Raw genomic sequence first — 15,849 nt, 5'->3', positions numbered from 1 at the left:
CCAGAGATGAGTTGTAGATAGATTTTTCACTGTATTTGAAAAGTTTTACACTTTTGTTCTTTGTTTTTTGAAAACAATAATTTTGATTCTACGTTCCTAGAATAGGAAGAGAATTTGACGGGCAATAGATAAGATGCATGCATTCATATTGTATAATTTTACTATCAGCTGGAAACTAGACAAATGATTGTGTGTAATTCTAAACTTAAATGTGTAGGATAAGGAGATTTGGTGGTCTTATTAAAATATTATGTAGTGTTTATTTTGCATTAAGTATTGATAAATAAAAGTGTTGACTGCCAACAGATAGTCACGAATGTAAGAAATACAATTCATGGCTTCAAAAAGCTTCACGGGAGATCATTTGATGATCCTATCGTGCAAACTGAAAGGATCAGGCTTCCTTATGAACTGCAGAAGATGCCAAATGGAAGTGCAGGAGTTAAGGTAAGCTTCCTAGGGTACAAACATTTAAATTCAAAAAACCAAATCTAATATTGCCTGTTTGTAATTTAACTTTTTTCCTCTGGACACAGTACATCTGTACCAAGATTTGGTTTTTGTAGTAAGCTTTAGTGAGTGCAAAAAAAAAATTCTAGTTAGGGGATGCCTGGGTGGCTCAGGGGTTGAGTGTCTGCCTTTGGCTGGGAGCAAGATCCCGCAGTCCCGGAATCGAGTCCTGCATCGGGCTCCTTGCATGGAGCCTACTTCTCCCTCTGCCTGTGTCTCTGCCTCTCTTTCTCTCTGTCAAGAATAAATAAATAAAATCTTAAAAAAAAATTCTGATTAGGTAATTTTTAAAATCTAACCAATACTTTTATTGTCAAGGAAAAATGATTTTTTGGAGAACTTTTAGAGGTGAACTATATTCAAGTGATAAAGGCAGAGGCATAAGTGATTTAGAAAAATAGACCCCATAAATATATTAATTGCTATATTAAAGCAAACTCTTCTTCCAAGTAAGAGATGGATTCTTGGTTTTTAGTTCTATATCCTGAGACAGTAAGTTATGGATTGGTTAACAAAAACAGGTTTGTAGATTTCTCAGAAACTGACAGAATACCTCAAAACACATAGTTACCATATGACCCAGAAGATTGACTCTTAGTTATATACACCAGAGAATTGAATGATATGTACACACAAAAACTTGTACATGATTGTTCATAATAGCCAAAAAGTAGGAACAATCCAAGTGTTCATCAGCTGATGAATGGATAATTAAAATGTGGTACTATACAATGGAATACTGTTTAGCTATAAAGTGGAGTGAGGTACTGATAAGTACTTTATAGAGGTAAACATGGCCACATATATACACTTGTACACACATACATTGTGCTGCTTGAGAGAAGCTCTTCCAAAATTTAGTGTTATAGAATAAAATTTTGTCCACTGAGGACACAGAAGACATATTTTTTCCTCAGTAAACTAAATATAGTTATTATATGGGTTCCAGGGTAACTGTATTGCTCACAAGTTTATTGGTTGTTATAAAAGAGTTTTGATTACTTAAACCACACATCTTCCAGTATTCCTTCGTCAAGAAGCATTGTAAAGTTCCCTTTTGTGTGCTTAAATGCAACATACTCTTAAACCTGACTTTAAAATAAAGCAGTTATTTGGTCTAAACATAATTTTGAAATTTTATATATACATCTCTAATATTTAATTTATGATTATCTCCCAGAAACCTTGGAATAATACATACTGTACGTATTTTCTTTAATAATATATTTTTTTAAGATTTTATTTATTTATTCATAGAGACACAGAGAGAGAGAGGCAGAGACACAGAGAGAGGGAGAAGCAGGGAGCCTGATGTAGGACTTGATCCCGGGTCTCCAGGATCATACCCTGGGCTGCAGGCGGTGCTAAACCACTGCGCCACCAGGGCTGCCCCAAGAAATTTTTTTTCTTCCCTGATGTTCTCATTTGCTTTTCCTAAAACTGTGTGACTAAGGCTTTCATGTCAAACCCAGAAAAGTTCTAACTTTCAAAAGATTGACCTTTTTCTCCTTTGTTATGTGCTTGGAAAGTGAATGATAAAAATTGCTTTTGTGAAAGGCAGAGATCTAATGCAAGAAGATATTTTTGAGAACAATTTGGTTACATTACTATGTGTAAGGCACTTGAACTTTAGAAATGAGAGGGTATAATACTAGAATAATCTTTTCAGAATATAACTCTTTTTCACTGTTGTCTGTCATGTTTAGAGTAAATACAAAATACATGTTGGACGAATAAATGACTCAATAAATATCTGAACTTTTGGTTTAGGTGCGGTACCTAGAAGAAGAGAGACCTTTTGCAATTGAGCAAGTTACTGGAATGCTGTTGGCCAAACTTAAAGAGACTTCAGAAAATGCTTTGAAGAAACCAGTGGCCGACTGTGTGATTTCAGTAAGTTTTACTTCAATAATGAATACTTTTTTTTTTTTTTTCCAAGACTTTATTTGACAGGTAGAGCCAGAGAGCTCAACTAGGGGGAATGACGGAGAAGGAAAAGCAGGCTCCCGCTAAGCAGGGAGCCCAGTGTGGGGATCCATCCCAGGACCCTGGGATCATGACCTGAGCCAAAGGCAGATGCTTAACAAACTGAGCCACCCAGGTGTCACAGTAATTTATACTTTTAAATCACAATTTCCAATATATCAGTGATCTGTTAAATATTTTTCTTCCCTTTCCTTTATTCTTTCTGTTCTTATTTAAGTAAATAATGTAAACCCATTTTTATTTTTAGGTATAAAAAAAAACGACTTTATTTGGTAAAGTTTAGGATTGAGTTAGTTTCCCATAGTCAGTTGTGATAATCTGTGAATCTTAAAAAAAAAAAAAATGAATATGAGTAGTGACTGCTATGCCTGCCAGTTATCCATAAGAATCTTTCCTGGTTGCCCTTAACTTCCTAGTTGTAGGGACTTTAACATTTTATGACAAAGCTGAAAATTCCCATTTGGGAATTTGAGATTATGTATATTCTGTATCAGAAAGAAAAAAATCCTTTTTAAAATGAAAACTTGGATATATTTAGCATGTTATACTTTCAGAAATTTTAACATAACCATCATCAATCACTATATGACTAATATGTTTATAAACATATTTATCACTCTCCAGAATCCCATTGTGCCTTCTTTAAAAAAAAAATTGTTTACATATAAGGTATGGAGCATGATGTTCTGACATACATATACATAGTGAAATGATACATATACAGCAGTTAAGCTAATTAACATCTTGTCATGTACTGTTTTTTGGTTTTTTTTTTTTTTTTTTTTTTTTGTGGCAAGAACACCTGAGATCTACTTTCTTAGCAAATTTCCAGTATATAATATAGTATTACTAACTTTTGACACTATATGCTATACATTAGACTTCTAGAATTTATTCATCCTACATAACTGACACTTTGTAGTTTTTGGCCAGTGTCTCCCATTTCCCCCACTTCCTTGCTCCTGGTAACCACCACTCTACTCCTCTTCTATGAATTCAACTTTTGTAGATTCCACATATAATTGAGATCATGCAGTATTTTTCAGAAAGAAAATATCTTTCTTTAAGGATTCTTAAAACAGGGACGCCTGGGTGGCTCAGGCAGATGCTCAGAGGCTGGTTGAGCATCTTGCCTTTGGCTCAGGGTGTGATCCTGGGATCTGGGATCGAGTCCCACATAAGGCTCCTTGCATGGAGCCTACTTCTCCCTCTGCCTGGGTCTCTGCACCTGCCTCTCTCTCTCTCTCTCTCTCTCTCTCTCTCTTTGTCTCTCATGAATAAATAAAATCTTTTTAAAAATTCTTTTTTTTTTAAAAGATTTTTTATTTATTCATGATGGACATAGAGAGAGAGAGGCAGAGACACAGGCAGAGGGAGAAGCAGGCTCCATGCAGGACTCAATCCCGGGTCCTCAGGATCACACCCTGGGCCAAAGGCAGGCACTAAACTGCTGAGCCACCCAGGGATCCCTTAAAAAAATTCTTAAAACATTTCATCATTTACTCTATCCTTGAAATCTCATTATATATTGATAACTTTTTTAAGTTACATGTTGTCACCTAAATGTGAATATATTTCTAACACTATTAAACTTCCCTAAATTCAAGTCTTAAAAAAAGGTCTTGTGTCATCAGAAAAATAGAATCAGATTATGAACTCTTCAGTGACTTTAGTAATGAGATTTTTTATAGATATTTAGAATTTTTTAAATGAGAGAAAATAAGAGAACTTTAATATTTTGTTTTCTAATCATTTTTTTTAAGATTTTATTTATTTATTCATAGACACAGAGAGAGAGAGGCAGAGACACAGGGAGAGGGAGAAGCAGGCTCCATGCAGGGAGCCCGATGTGGGACTCGATCCCAGGTCTCCAGGATCACACCCCAGGCTGCAGGTGGCACCAAACCGCTGTGCCACCAGGGCTGCCCATGTTTTCTAATCATTTAATAAAAGAGTTTACCATTGGCCAGACACTGTTACTGGCATTTAATATGTATAACTCATTTAATCCTCGGAACCACCCCATAAAGGTAGGATATTTTTAATTCCAGTTTTGTAGATTACAAAACAGACAAAAGGAAGTTAAATAAATTGCTAAAATCAACAGAGCTAATAAGTGGTAAAGCAGAAATCAAACCCAATAGTTCATTCCCAAACCCCTACTTACAATTCTTCCACTATACTGCCACTTGAAAGTGTACATCAAAGTGGGGTGAGTTTTAAAATCCATGTTAAATTCAAATCCATCCCTATTAACTATACTTGATGGTACATTCACATCAGAAATTAGTGTCAGAAAGAGAGCATTATGAACTTCTCTGCCATTATTTACTTTGTAGTTAGTGCAGTAGACCCGTTATGACCTATTTACAAGGGGAAGGGAAGTATTTTCTCTGTTTTATGCACTATTATATCCTAAAGTGGTTAGAAAAGTACCTGGTACATAAGTGCTCAATGAGTATTAAATGACATCTATATTATAATTTAGATTTTTGTCAGAAGGATAATAAGGATAAACAAGTATATCAAAATTCAAGTTCTTCTCCAATTGTTAATATCTGCTAAATGAAATTTCTTGCTTTAAAAAGTAATACAATTGGAGACAACTTTGGAAGTTGTCTTGGAACTAAATTGGAAGAGCCCCAAGTCATTTTGTACATGAATATACTTAATTAGCTTCTTTTAATATTTTATTTATTTATTTGAGCGAGAGAGAGAGAGAGCATGAGCAGGGGGAGAAGCAGGAGGAGAAGCAGACTCCCTGCTGAGTGTGGAGCCCAATTCAGGGCTCCATCCCAGGACCCTGAGATCATGACCTGAGCCAAAGTCAGATGCTTAACCAACTGAGCCACCCAGGCGTCCCTACTGAATTAGCTTCTCAGGAATCTGTACACACAAATCAAAGTGCTTCTTAATTTGACAGAACTAAGTATATGTAAATCTTAACTGTAAGTTGAAGTCTCAGTTAATGTTTTTGGTGATTTTAAGAAAAGTACATGCTCCTCATAAGTCCCCTGCAATATATAGTTCTCCCTTCCCTTTGAGATAACAGCCATTATAGACCTCTGAGTATTATATTCTCCTTGGTAGCTTATACGTACACAATCATGCTACATTATGTCCTTTTTTCTTTTTCTTTTTTTTTTTGAAGATTTTATTTACTTATTCATGAGAGACAGAGACAGGCAGAGGGAGAAGCAGGCTCCATGCAGGGAGCTCGACGTGGGACTCGATCCCTGGTCTCCAGGATCAGGCCCTGGACCAAAGGCAGCGCTAAACCGCTGAGCCACCTGGGCTGCCCTATGTCCTTTTTTCTAATGCAATATACTGTTCAGGATAGTTCAGATCTGCCTGATTGTTTCTAACAGCTACAAAGGATTCATTATATATCTTTTTTTTTTTAAAGATTTATTTATTTATTCATGAGAGACACAGATAGGCAGAGGGAGAAGCAGGCTCCATGCAGGGAATCTGATGCGGGACTCCACCCCAGGGACCCGGATCACACCCTGAGCTTCAGGCAGACGCTCAACTGCTGAGCCACCCAGGCATCCCTACCAAGATATATTTAATCTCATTTTAAGTCTTGGGGTTTCCATTTTTCATTATTAAATGTGAACAAACATTTTTTTCATAGAGCAAACCCAATACAAAGAAGGATTTGGATGAGCATATTTTGGAAATCCTGCAATATTATTCCATCTTCTTAATTGTTTTAAGTTTGTGTTCATACTTAGGTCAACACTTTATGGTATAGAAATTGCCAAAACAAAGCAGTATTTTTTTTCTTGCTTATTTAATTAGGACACCATTCTTTGCCTTGCGTAAGTTTTAGAGTAGTTATATTGCCCTACATAAGTTTTAGAGTAGTTTTTTACATTTTTAATTGATGAAATGTTTAAAATCTATTAAATCAAACCAATATATTTCCTTACTGTTTTAAATTAACAGATTCCTAGCTTTTTCACTGATGCTGAGAGAAGATCTGTGATGGCTGCAGCACAGGTTGCAGGTTTAAATTGTTTAAGGTTGATGAATGAAACTACTGCAGGTGAGCACTTTGCAGTTTGAAAATCACTGTCAGAAGAATTGCTCTAGTTTTTAATTTTTATAAAATAAAGTATTTTATAAAATTTTTTTAATATAAAGCATTTATCTTTTTTCATTATGTACTGGCTCCTGTAACCTTTTTTTTTGGAGTATAGTATTTTGCTACAAGTTAAACATGTCTTACATTTGCTCTAAGATTTAAGTTCTAGATGGGTAGAGAAAAAATAAAATTAAAAATTAAAAACAGTAACCAAATTATGAAAAGTTAATTTACTTTGAAACTAATAATTGATATTACTTTATATAGTGTAGTATCAAAATGACTTACTTTTTGTTTTCCAGGTGACTGCTATCCTGATATTAACATTATTTCTTTGTTCTTACACAGTTGCTCTAGCATATGGAATTTATAAACAGGATCTTCCCCCATTAGATGAGAAACCAAGAAATGTAATATTTATTGATATGGGACATTCTGCCTACCAGGTCTCAGTTTGTGCTTTTAACAAAGGAAAACTTAAAGTAAGTGAATTATTTGCTATATGGATGTTTAATGGTTAAGAGCAGTAAGACTATATAGAAAAACTTTAGTGCCTGGATTTTAATGTTGGCTCTGCCACTTAAAAACTATAACCTTGAGCAGGTTACATAACCTCCTCAAATCTTGGGCTCCCCACCTGAAGATAATATGAGTAATTACCTCAGAATTTTTTTTTAGGACAAATGGGTTAATGAATATAAAATGATTGGAATGCCATATAATACTGTAATATATATTAGCTATTGTCAAGGTGTTAGGTCACCTATCAGGGAGCATTAAGTACATTATTGTCCATAAATATACTTAGAAAACATTTCCTAAAATGATTCCCTTTATTTTTATAGACCTTGCTATCCAGGGGTTCCTGTCATAATTTTCTACAATGTGGCATTATTTATGTCTGTGTGCTTATCTTAGTTTCTATTTGATTTTATATTCATTTTTACATTGATCATCTTATATATCCGTACATATGTACTCTCTCTTTCTCCATTAGTTACTTGTAGGATTTGCTTAAAAGATGAAATACTTTGGGTTCTAAAAGGTCCAGTGGACCTTTTAGAGCCTTTTATCTCACAGTTTATAATATCATACTTGTAATCAGAAAACTCAAGGGAAATGACTCATAATGAGTATAGAGTAGTTTTCTGTAAATTGGTTTAATCTTTGCTATTTAGTCTTGTACACTAAGAACATTTTCCTTTCTTCCTTTTTAGTAGATACTTTAGAGTAGCCATATATGTGGCTCTGCTGTCCAGAAGGATACATTTTTGCACTAGTCACATGCCAACACAATTTTGCATTTAATTTTCGGTAGTCCTAGATCTAGCAAGAAGTCGATCCATGGATTTCCCATACTAGTCTGTGGGATAACATCCTAATCAGATTACATTTACCACCTTCTGTAGGGTTTACTGTTTCATCACACATCCTTGTGGAAAAAAAAACAAAACAAAACAACCTGATGAACCATCCCTAACTGTAGGGTTCTATTATTTTTTTTCCTTTTTTTTTCCTTTTTTTTTTTTTTTTTTTTTTTTTTTTTTTTTTTTTTTTTAGTAGTGACTAGTGTAAGTAGTCATTTGTGCCCTCTATCCTGGGAGATTAGATATCTTGCTCTTGTGTTTTCAAGAGCTATAGTGTTGAAATTCTGTGACTTACCTGCTCCTCTTCCATCTATCCACTAGCTGGGGCTCATTGCCCAATAAGTTTATTATGTTAAATTCTTCTCCTCTTTATTCTTTATTTTGTGGTCTTTCATGTATTCTTTTATTTATTCTGTATTTTTATAAAAATAGCTTGCTTTTAGGGATCCCTGGGTGGCGCAGCGGTTTGGCGCCTGCCTTTGGCCCAGGGCGCGATCCTGGAGACCCGGGATCGAATCCCACATCGGGCTCCCGGTGCATGGAGCCTGCTTCTCCCTCTGCCTGTGTCTCTGCGCCTCTCTCTCTGTCTGTGACTATCATAAATAAATAAAAATTAAAAAAAATAGCTTGCTTTTTATTTGTTTAAAATAGTAGTCAGAAGGCCTAATTCCTGACCTGTAAATTGACCAATTGCAGTATTTAGATTTCATCTTTGGATTGGCTTTTCTTGGCTCTTGTATTTTGGTTACATGCTCAGGAGTTTCTTTGCTCTCTTGAACTTGGTTTTTGGTCTACTTGTTCAGTGCTATTGTAGAACCAGTGGATATAAGATAATGAAATTTTAATTGAAACTCAGTTATTTCAGAAATAGAATGATTATGATATATAGATCTGTAACCCAAAGCAGATAACTCAAAGTGGCTAAGTATGTTGGCTAAATATAAGTGATAATTAGTATAACCCACAGCAAGTTTTGATATCCCTGTGATTTCTGACAAGTTCTTTGCCATTGACTTTAATTTTAAAAGGTGTTTTTTGGTTTTTATCTTTTCAAAAGCATTTGTGTTTCTGAAAGTTCTTTACTGTTTCTGTTTTTTTTTTTTTTTTTTTTTTTTTTTTAACAGGTCTTGGCTACCACCTTTGATCCATATTTGGGTGGCAGGAACTTTGATGAGGCTTTAGTAGACTACTTCTGTGAGGAGTTCAAGACCAAATATAAGATAAATGTGAAAGAAAATTCTCGGGCTTTGTTGCGTTTATATCAGGAATGTGAAAAACTGAAGAAGCTAATGAGCGCAAATGCATCAGATCTTCCACTGAACATTGAGTGTTTTATGAATGACCTTGATGTTTCTAGTAAAATGAACAGGTACCATGTAGTTTTCAGTTTAAGAAGTGTTGGCTTATTTTACATTTAGATCATGTCTGATTTTTTTTCACTGTGTTACTTTAGAAGATATATTTGAGTTTTACATCCCAAAATGATGAATTTTACTTCATTTTTCCCACAGAGCTCAATTTGAACAATTGTGTGCTTCCCTATTCACCAGGATCGAGCCACCATTAAAAGCAGTAATGGAACAAGCTAGTAAGTGTAATCACTAGAATAACCATCAAAATTGTGTCATGACATTAACTCACTTGAATGGGGTAGGAAATGGTAAAAGCAACAAAAATTTCATGTCTTTTGAATATTTTTCATTTTAGGGAGATTATAACTTCATTCATAAGAGTAAGGGCACTATGAATCTGGGTTTATGAGAACAGCTCCTGGCTCATGTTATTGTTTACATCATAAAATTATATTATATTCGGAAGTGTTTACATATAAGTATACTATAAAGTCTATGATGAAAATAAAGTAGAAATGGGACATGATCGCTTTTTGTTAAGGTTTTTGGTAATCAATTAATACTTCTTGGTTATTTGTGAGGTGAAAGTTAGAAAATTGAAGGACTTTGAACAGTCCATGAGGTACTTGTCTGTTCTTATTGTTACTCTGTCATCTGGACTAAGTGCAATGCCTGATACCTAGTTAATATTAAGTTTTGCATTTTTCCAAAATTTGTTTTTATCTTCTTTTTATTTAGTGTTGTTTTAGCAAAAAGGAAATTAACTTTAAAAAAAAAAAAGTACTTTCCAAAGTCTTTTGTTCACATTTTTATAGACTAATTTTTCTCAATTAAAAACATTTTCCGGGCTCAGCGGTTTAGCACCACCTTCGGCCCAGGACATGATCCTGGAGACCCGGGATCGAGTCCCACGTCGGGCTCCCTGCATGGAGCCTGCTTCTCCCTCTGCCTGTGTCTCTGCCTCTCTCTCTCTCTCTCTCTCTCTCTCTGTCGCTATGAATAAGTAAATAAATAAATCTTTAAAAAAAAAAGAAAACCAAAAAACCCCCAAACATCTTGCTTTCCAGACTTGCAACGTGAAGACATAAGTAGTATAGAAATTGTAGGGGGAGCAACACGAATTCCTGCAGTGAAAGAACAAATCACTAAATTCTTTCTTAAAGACATAAGTACCACATTAAATGCTGATGAAGCTGTTGCAAGAGGATGTGCATTACAGGTATGATTAATAATCCTTTTTTTTTGTTTGTTTAACAGTGTATACTTTGCCAGAAATGTGGTGATAGGCTTAAAGTGACCTTTTAATATTCTTTGTTGCAACCAGTTGTCAATAGGCTAAAAGTAAATTGAAATTATTCCTGATAAATAAATCTTGTGTCTTTCTAATTTGTTTTTAAAGTGTCATAGGGACAATATGTCTGTGCTTAGTGAAAGAACATTTACTTTATGGATTCTTATAATTATTTCCACTTAAAATTATTTTTTGAGATTTAAAAATATTTTTTTGTAAGGTCATAGAGTTCTCTTGACACTTTAAACTAGCTGTTACCAAAAGACAGTAATTTTAGAATGTAACTTTATTACAAGACTTTGATAAGTGGTTCAGTCAGGGTAACCAGTATGTTTTGCGTTTGTTGATTTAAATATGGTATACATCTTATTTTCAGTGTGCGATTCTCTCACCAGCATTTAAAGTGCGTGAATTTTCTATAACAGACCTTGTTCCCTATTCAATCACATTAAGATGGAAGACCTCTTTTGAAGATGGAACTGGGTAAGTTACTTTTGAAGCCTTGGTTAGAGCTTATTGTGAATAACCAACTGAACCTACTTTCTGAACTTAGAGGAATTTACACTTCTAAAAGTCTCAAATACTTTTAAGTAAAACATTAGAAAAAAGGAACTATAAAATATTACATAGTCTTTAAACCATGGTGGCATATTTTTAACTAGTATTTTATTATAAGGTAAATCAATATTTTCAAATAAAAATCACAATATGGAAATATAAAAACTTTAAAAACCTGCATCTGCTATACCCACCTCCTACTTAGCTCATTTTACAAAGGTAACCATTGTTAACAGCTGTGCTTATATTGCTCCATTTTTTTGAATATCCAAAAATAAAAGCATGCACTTTTTAAGTACCTATGTAATTGTCTGAGTGTCCCCAGTGCAACTTGCTTTTTAAAGTGTTATATATTAAAAAAATAATAATAAAAAATAAATAAATAAATAAATAAATAAAAATAAATAAATAAATAAAGTGTTATATATTAACTTTCCATGTCAACAGTGACTTTTTTCTCAGCACTTTTGCCATAATTAATTTAACCAATACACCCTAAAGCCCTATTTTTCTGATTCAAGCAGTGCTATTAGGAAAGTCCTCGTACACATCTCCTTGTTTAGTTGTGTTTGGTATATCTGTAAGACAACTGTATAGAACTGAAATTGACCCAAAGGATATGAGCATTATTTTAACCAGTACTGCCACATTTTTTCACTAAAAGGATTATACTAATTTATATTCCTTTTAACATTGTTTATTTGTTGTAGCTCATTTTCTTCTATTCTTTTAGAAGGAACATTCTGAAAGTGAAAATAAGTACTTTGTTATTAGATTTGCATTTCTGACTATTGTAAGCTACAATCTTTTCATGCTTTCATTGACATTTACATTCTTTTTCCATAACTGCTAAAGATTTAAATAGCTTGTTGCTTCCCTGCCAAAAATTTGTGTTTCAAATAATACATTTGATGACTTTTCAGAAGTATAACTTGTACAATAAGGTAAACCTATATTTAGGTTTTGAAGTTTCTTTTAAAATTTTGTTCTTGGGCAGCCTGGGTGGCTCAGGTTTAGCGCCGCCTTCAGCCCAGGGCGTGATCCTGGAGACCTGGAATCAAGTCCCATGTCTGACTCCCTGCATGGAGCCTGCTTCTCCCTCTGCCTGTGTCTCTGCCCCTCTATCTCTCTCTCTCTCTGTCTCTCATGAATAAATAAATAAAATCTTTAAAAAAATAAAATAAAATTTTGTTCTCTGCTTTTTACATCCACACCCCTGAAAAACTAAAATTTTCGTACAAATTCCAAAAATATAGATTATCTGACCTGAATGTTTTGCAGAGCATGTAAGTGGCATGTATTAATGTCAATTTTGAGGCAAGAAATGCTGTTCTTTCAGGGGTGCCTGACTGGCTCAGAAGGGCATGAGACCCTTGATCTTGGGCTTATGAGTTTGAGCCCCATGTTGGGTGTAGAGATTAACTTAAATAAACTTTTTAAATAATTAAAGTTAATTTCAGTTAGAGATACAGTGATCCAGAAAAAAAATTATAAGAAACATTGAGAGGAGGGGTTAAATTGAAAAACCTATCCTAGTGATTACAACAAGAAAGTAAAAAATATTGTAGGTTCTTGAAAAACAAGATAGAGGGGAAGGTCCATGAATGTGAGATTTTCAAACCTTGCATAATGAATAGGGTGATGGTAATAGTATTATAGAGTCAGTTTCTGGGCCACTGTAAACAATAGTTATAAGCCATTTCAGTTACAGTATTTAAGTAAGAATGGGAATTGTTACGTAGGTTTAATTTAAAAAAAAAATTTTTTTAAAGACTTATTTATTTATTTATTCAGAGAGAGTGAGAGAGAGGCAGAGACACAGGCAGAGGGAGAAGCAGGCCCCATGCAGGAAGCCCGATGCGGGACTCAATCCCGGGTTTCCAGGATCACACCCCAGGCTGCAGGCGGCACTAAACCATTGCGCCACCAGGGCTGCCCGTTATGTAGGTTTTAAATCTTTCTGTGCTGAAGAGGAGGAAATACTATAAAGGACAGTGAAAAAAGGAAAATGTCGATTGTATGTTAAACTATCAGTGTAAACTTATACAGTTGACAGTACTGTGGTTCTATTAAAGAATATCCCTGTTAAGAAATACACATTGAAGTACTTAGGTATAAAGGACCAGAATGTATGTAACACCCTCCACTGGTTTAGAAAAAAAATGTACACATCCACAGAGTGTGTACACTTAAATGATGAAACAAATGGAATAAAATGCTGACAGTAAATCTAGTTAAGATATACAGATCTGGGGATCCCTGGGTGGCTCAGCGGTTTAGTGCCTGCCTTTGGCTCAGGGCACGATCCTGGAGTCCCGGGATCGAGTCCTGCGTCGGGCTCCCGGCATGGAGCCTGCTTCTCCCTCCTCCTGTGTCTCTGCCTCTCTCTCTCTCTCTCTCTCTATGTCTATCATAAATAAATAAATAAATGTTTAAAAAAAAAGATAACAGATGTTCCTTATTCTATTTTTATTTTTACTTCTTTCTATAAGTTTGAAATTATTCCCAAATGTTTTTTTTAAAAGGATCTAGAGTAAAAAGGGTTATATATGACAAGTATTTTGGAAACTAATGGATAGTATTTGATACACATAGGTGAGCAAAAAACTAATCCCTTTATATTGGCCTTATACCTAATCCCGATTATTTTTCCCTTTTTTAGTAGAATAGAATTATCTGTTACTATGACAGACATTCTAAAAACTTTGAGCTGTAAACCTATCAAATTGCATGTTCATATCAAAACCAGTAATTCTTTTTCTTTACATTTGTGGATAGAGCTCTTCAAATTGCTGCTTTTGAATTGGGAATGACATGGATTCTATAATGAGATTCATAGACAACTTCCTATTTGTTTTTAACTGTTTCCCACTCCATTTTAGGGAATGTGAAGTATTCTGTAAGAATCATCCTGCCCCATTTTCAAAAGTCATTACTTTCCACAAGAAGGAACCATTTGAACTAGAAGCATTTTATACTAATTTACATGAAGTGCCTTATCCTGATCCAAGAATTGGTAAGAAAATACAAAAAAAAATTTCAGAAACTTTTGCTTTTTGTAAATATATCAGTATTTGAATCAAGGAAATAAATAAATTGATATTTCAGCTAAGCTGACACTGAAAGATACTCATACTTTTTTCTAAATATGCACTTTTTTAGTGCTCAGAGTTTATCCTGGAATAGCAGTAGGTTTGAGTATTTTTAATTCATTTTGACTTCTCTATTTAAAATGCTCTGAAATTTGCCTGAAAGGGGGTGAGGGTCATTTTTTTATGGAAAAATCCTTAATCAGTAAGTTGAAATTGTGCTGCCAGACTGACTGTATATTCTGACTTTAAACTTTGGTTCCCTGGCAACAACCAGAATGCATATCATTGGATTAATACAAAAGTGAGAATTGGGGACTGTAATATCTGTTTTAGCTGGATAATCTTTTTAGATACACAAAACAAAGTATGATTTTATATTTAAAAGTGAAGGAATAATTCACAATTCTTAAGTTTTCTATACGTATTGCTTTTATTGATAGACTAAAAAGGGAGCAATATGACTGTTTCAAATACGTTACTTAAAGCAGTAGAAAATTATGGAAGGTGTAATTAGTTTGCCAGGTCTTCCGTAATAAAGAACCACAAGCTGAGTGACTTAAACAGAATTTGTCTCCAGTTCTAGAAGCTAGAAGTATGAAATCAAAGTGTTGACAGGATTCCCTCTGAGAGCTTTGAGGAGAGATCTGTTCCAGGTTCTCTCCTTGGTTGGTACATGGCCATCTTCATGTTCACATGACATTCTTCCTATATGTGTATCTGTCTCCAAATAAGGATACCAGCCATTGGATTAGAGCCCACCCTGATGACCTCATTTTAATTTTTCTGCTAAGACACTGTCTACCAAATAAGGTCACCTTCTGAGGTACTTGAGAATAGGACTTTCATATTCATTTGGGGGTGAGGATCACAATTCAACCTATAATAAAGGTCAACCAAATTTTTACTCCTCAGTTTTTCTGCCTAGTGTTCTCTATTATGGATATCATTATATATTATGGATTTTTAAAATAAAATAGAGGGGCACTCAATTGGCTCAGTTGGAAGAGTATGTGACTCTTAAACTCAGGGTTCTGAGTTCAAACCCCATGTTGGGTATAGAGATTACTTAAAAATAAAATCTTGGGACGCCTGGGTGGCTTGGTTGAGCATCTGCCTTCAGCCCAGGGCGTAATCCTGGAGTCCCAGGATTGAGTCCTGCTTTGGGCTCCCTGCATGGACCCTGCTTCTCTCTCTGCCTATGTCTCTCCCTCTCTGTGTGTGTGTGTCTCATGAATAAATAAATAAAATCTTTTTTTTAATCTTTTAAAAAAATCTTTTAAAAATACTGAAAATAAAACAGTTTCTTCAAGTGAAAGTTAATATGATCTCTGTAGGTATTAGTGACTGAATAACTGCAATTTTGCTATAGGGTGAAATTTTTTTAAGTTGCTGTATTTGTGAATTACCAAGATGATTATGATTTGCAAAACTTACAGCAAAAGGATAATATTCATTTTGTTTTCAAACTCAGAAGTAGAATTTTGTTATTTTGGTTTTAGAATAGCAATATTATAAAATATTTAAAAGCTATATTGCCTTAAGTCAAACTGTCCTTTGTTGAAATTCCAGCTTACCTTTGTCCTAGTATTGATGATTTGGGGCA

The 15,849-nt window shown here is 34.4% G+C and overlaps 1 protein-coding gene across 2 annotated transcripts in view; it reads left to right on the top strand.

Moving 5' to 3' along the window:
- Positions 1-15,849, top strand: part of HSPA4L (heat shock protein family A (Hsp70) member 4 like) — a 52,041-nt gene that overhangs the window by 14,961 nt on the left and 21,231 nt on the right. For both annotated transcript variants that reach the window (XM_077861099.1, XM_077861101.1), the window contains exons 4-12: positions 307-447; positions 2,281-2,403; positions 6,448-6,547; positions 6,935-7,068; positions 9,078-9,322; positions 9,465-9,541; positions 10,373-10,524; positions 10,973-11,079; positions 14,037-14,170. In XM_077861099.1, the coding sequence (XP_077717225.1) occupies positions 307-447; positions 2,281-2,403; positions 6,448-6,547; positions 6,935-7,068; positions 9,078-9,322; positions 9,465-9,541; positions 10,373-10,524; positions 10,973-11,079; positions 14,037-14,170 (1,213 nt within the window). The remainder of the gene's footprint in view (positions 1-306; positions 448-2,280; positions 2,404-6,447; positions 6,548-6,934; positions 7,069-9,077; positions 9,323-9,464; positions 9,542-10,372; positions 10,525-10,972; positions 11,080-14,036; positions 14,171-15,849) is intronic.

Source organism: Canis aureus, chromosome 20, assembly GCF_053574225.1.
Source record: "Canis aureus isolate CA01 chromosome 20, VMU_Caureus_v.1.0, whole genome shotgun sequence".
Taxonomy (NCBI): Eukaryota; Metazoa; Chordata; class Mammalia; order Carnivora; family Canidae; genus Canis; species Canis aureus.
This window is presented reverse-complemented; position numbering and strand designations above follow the sequence as displayed.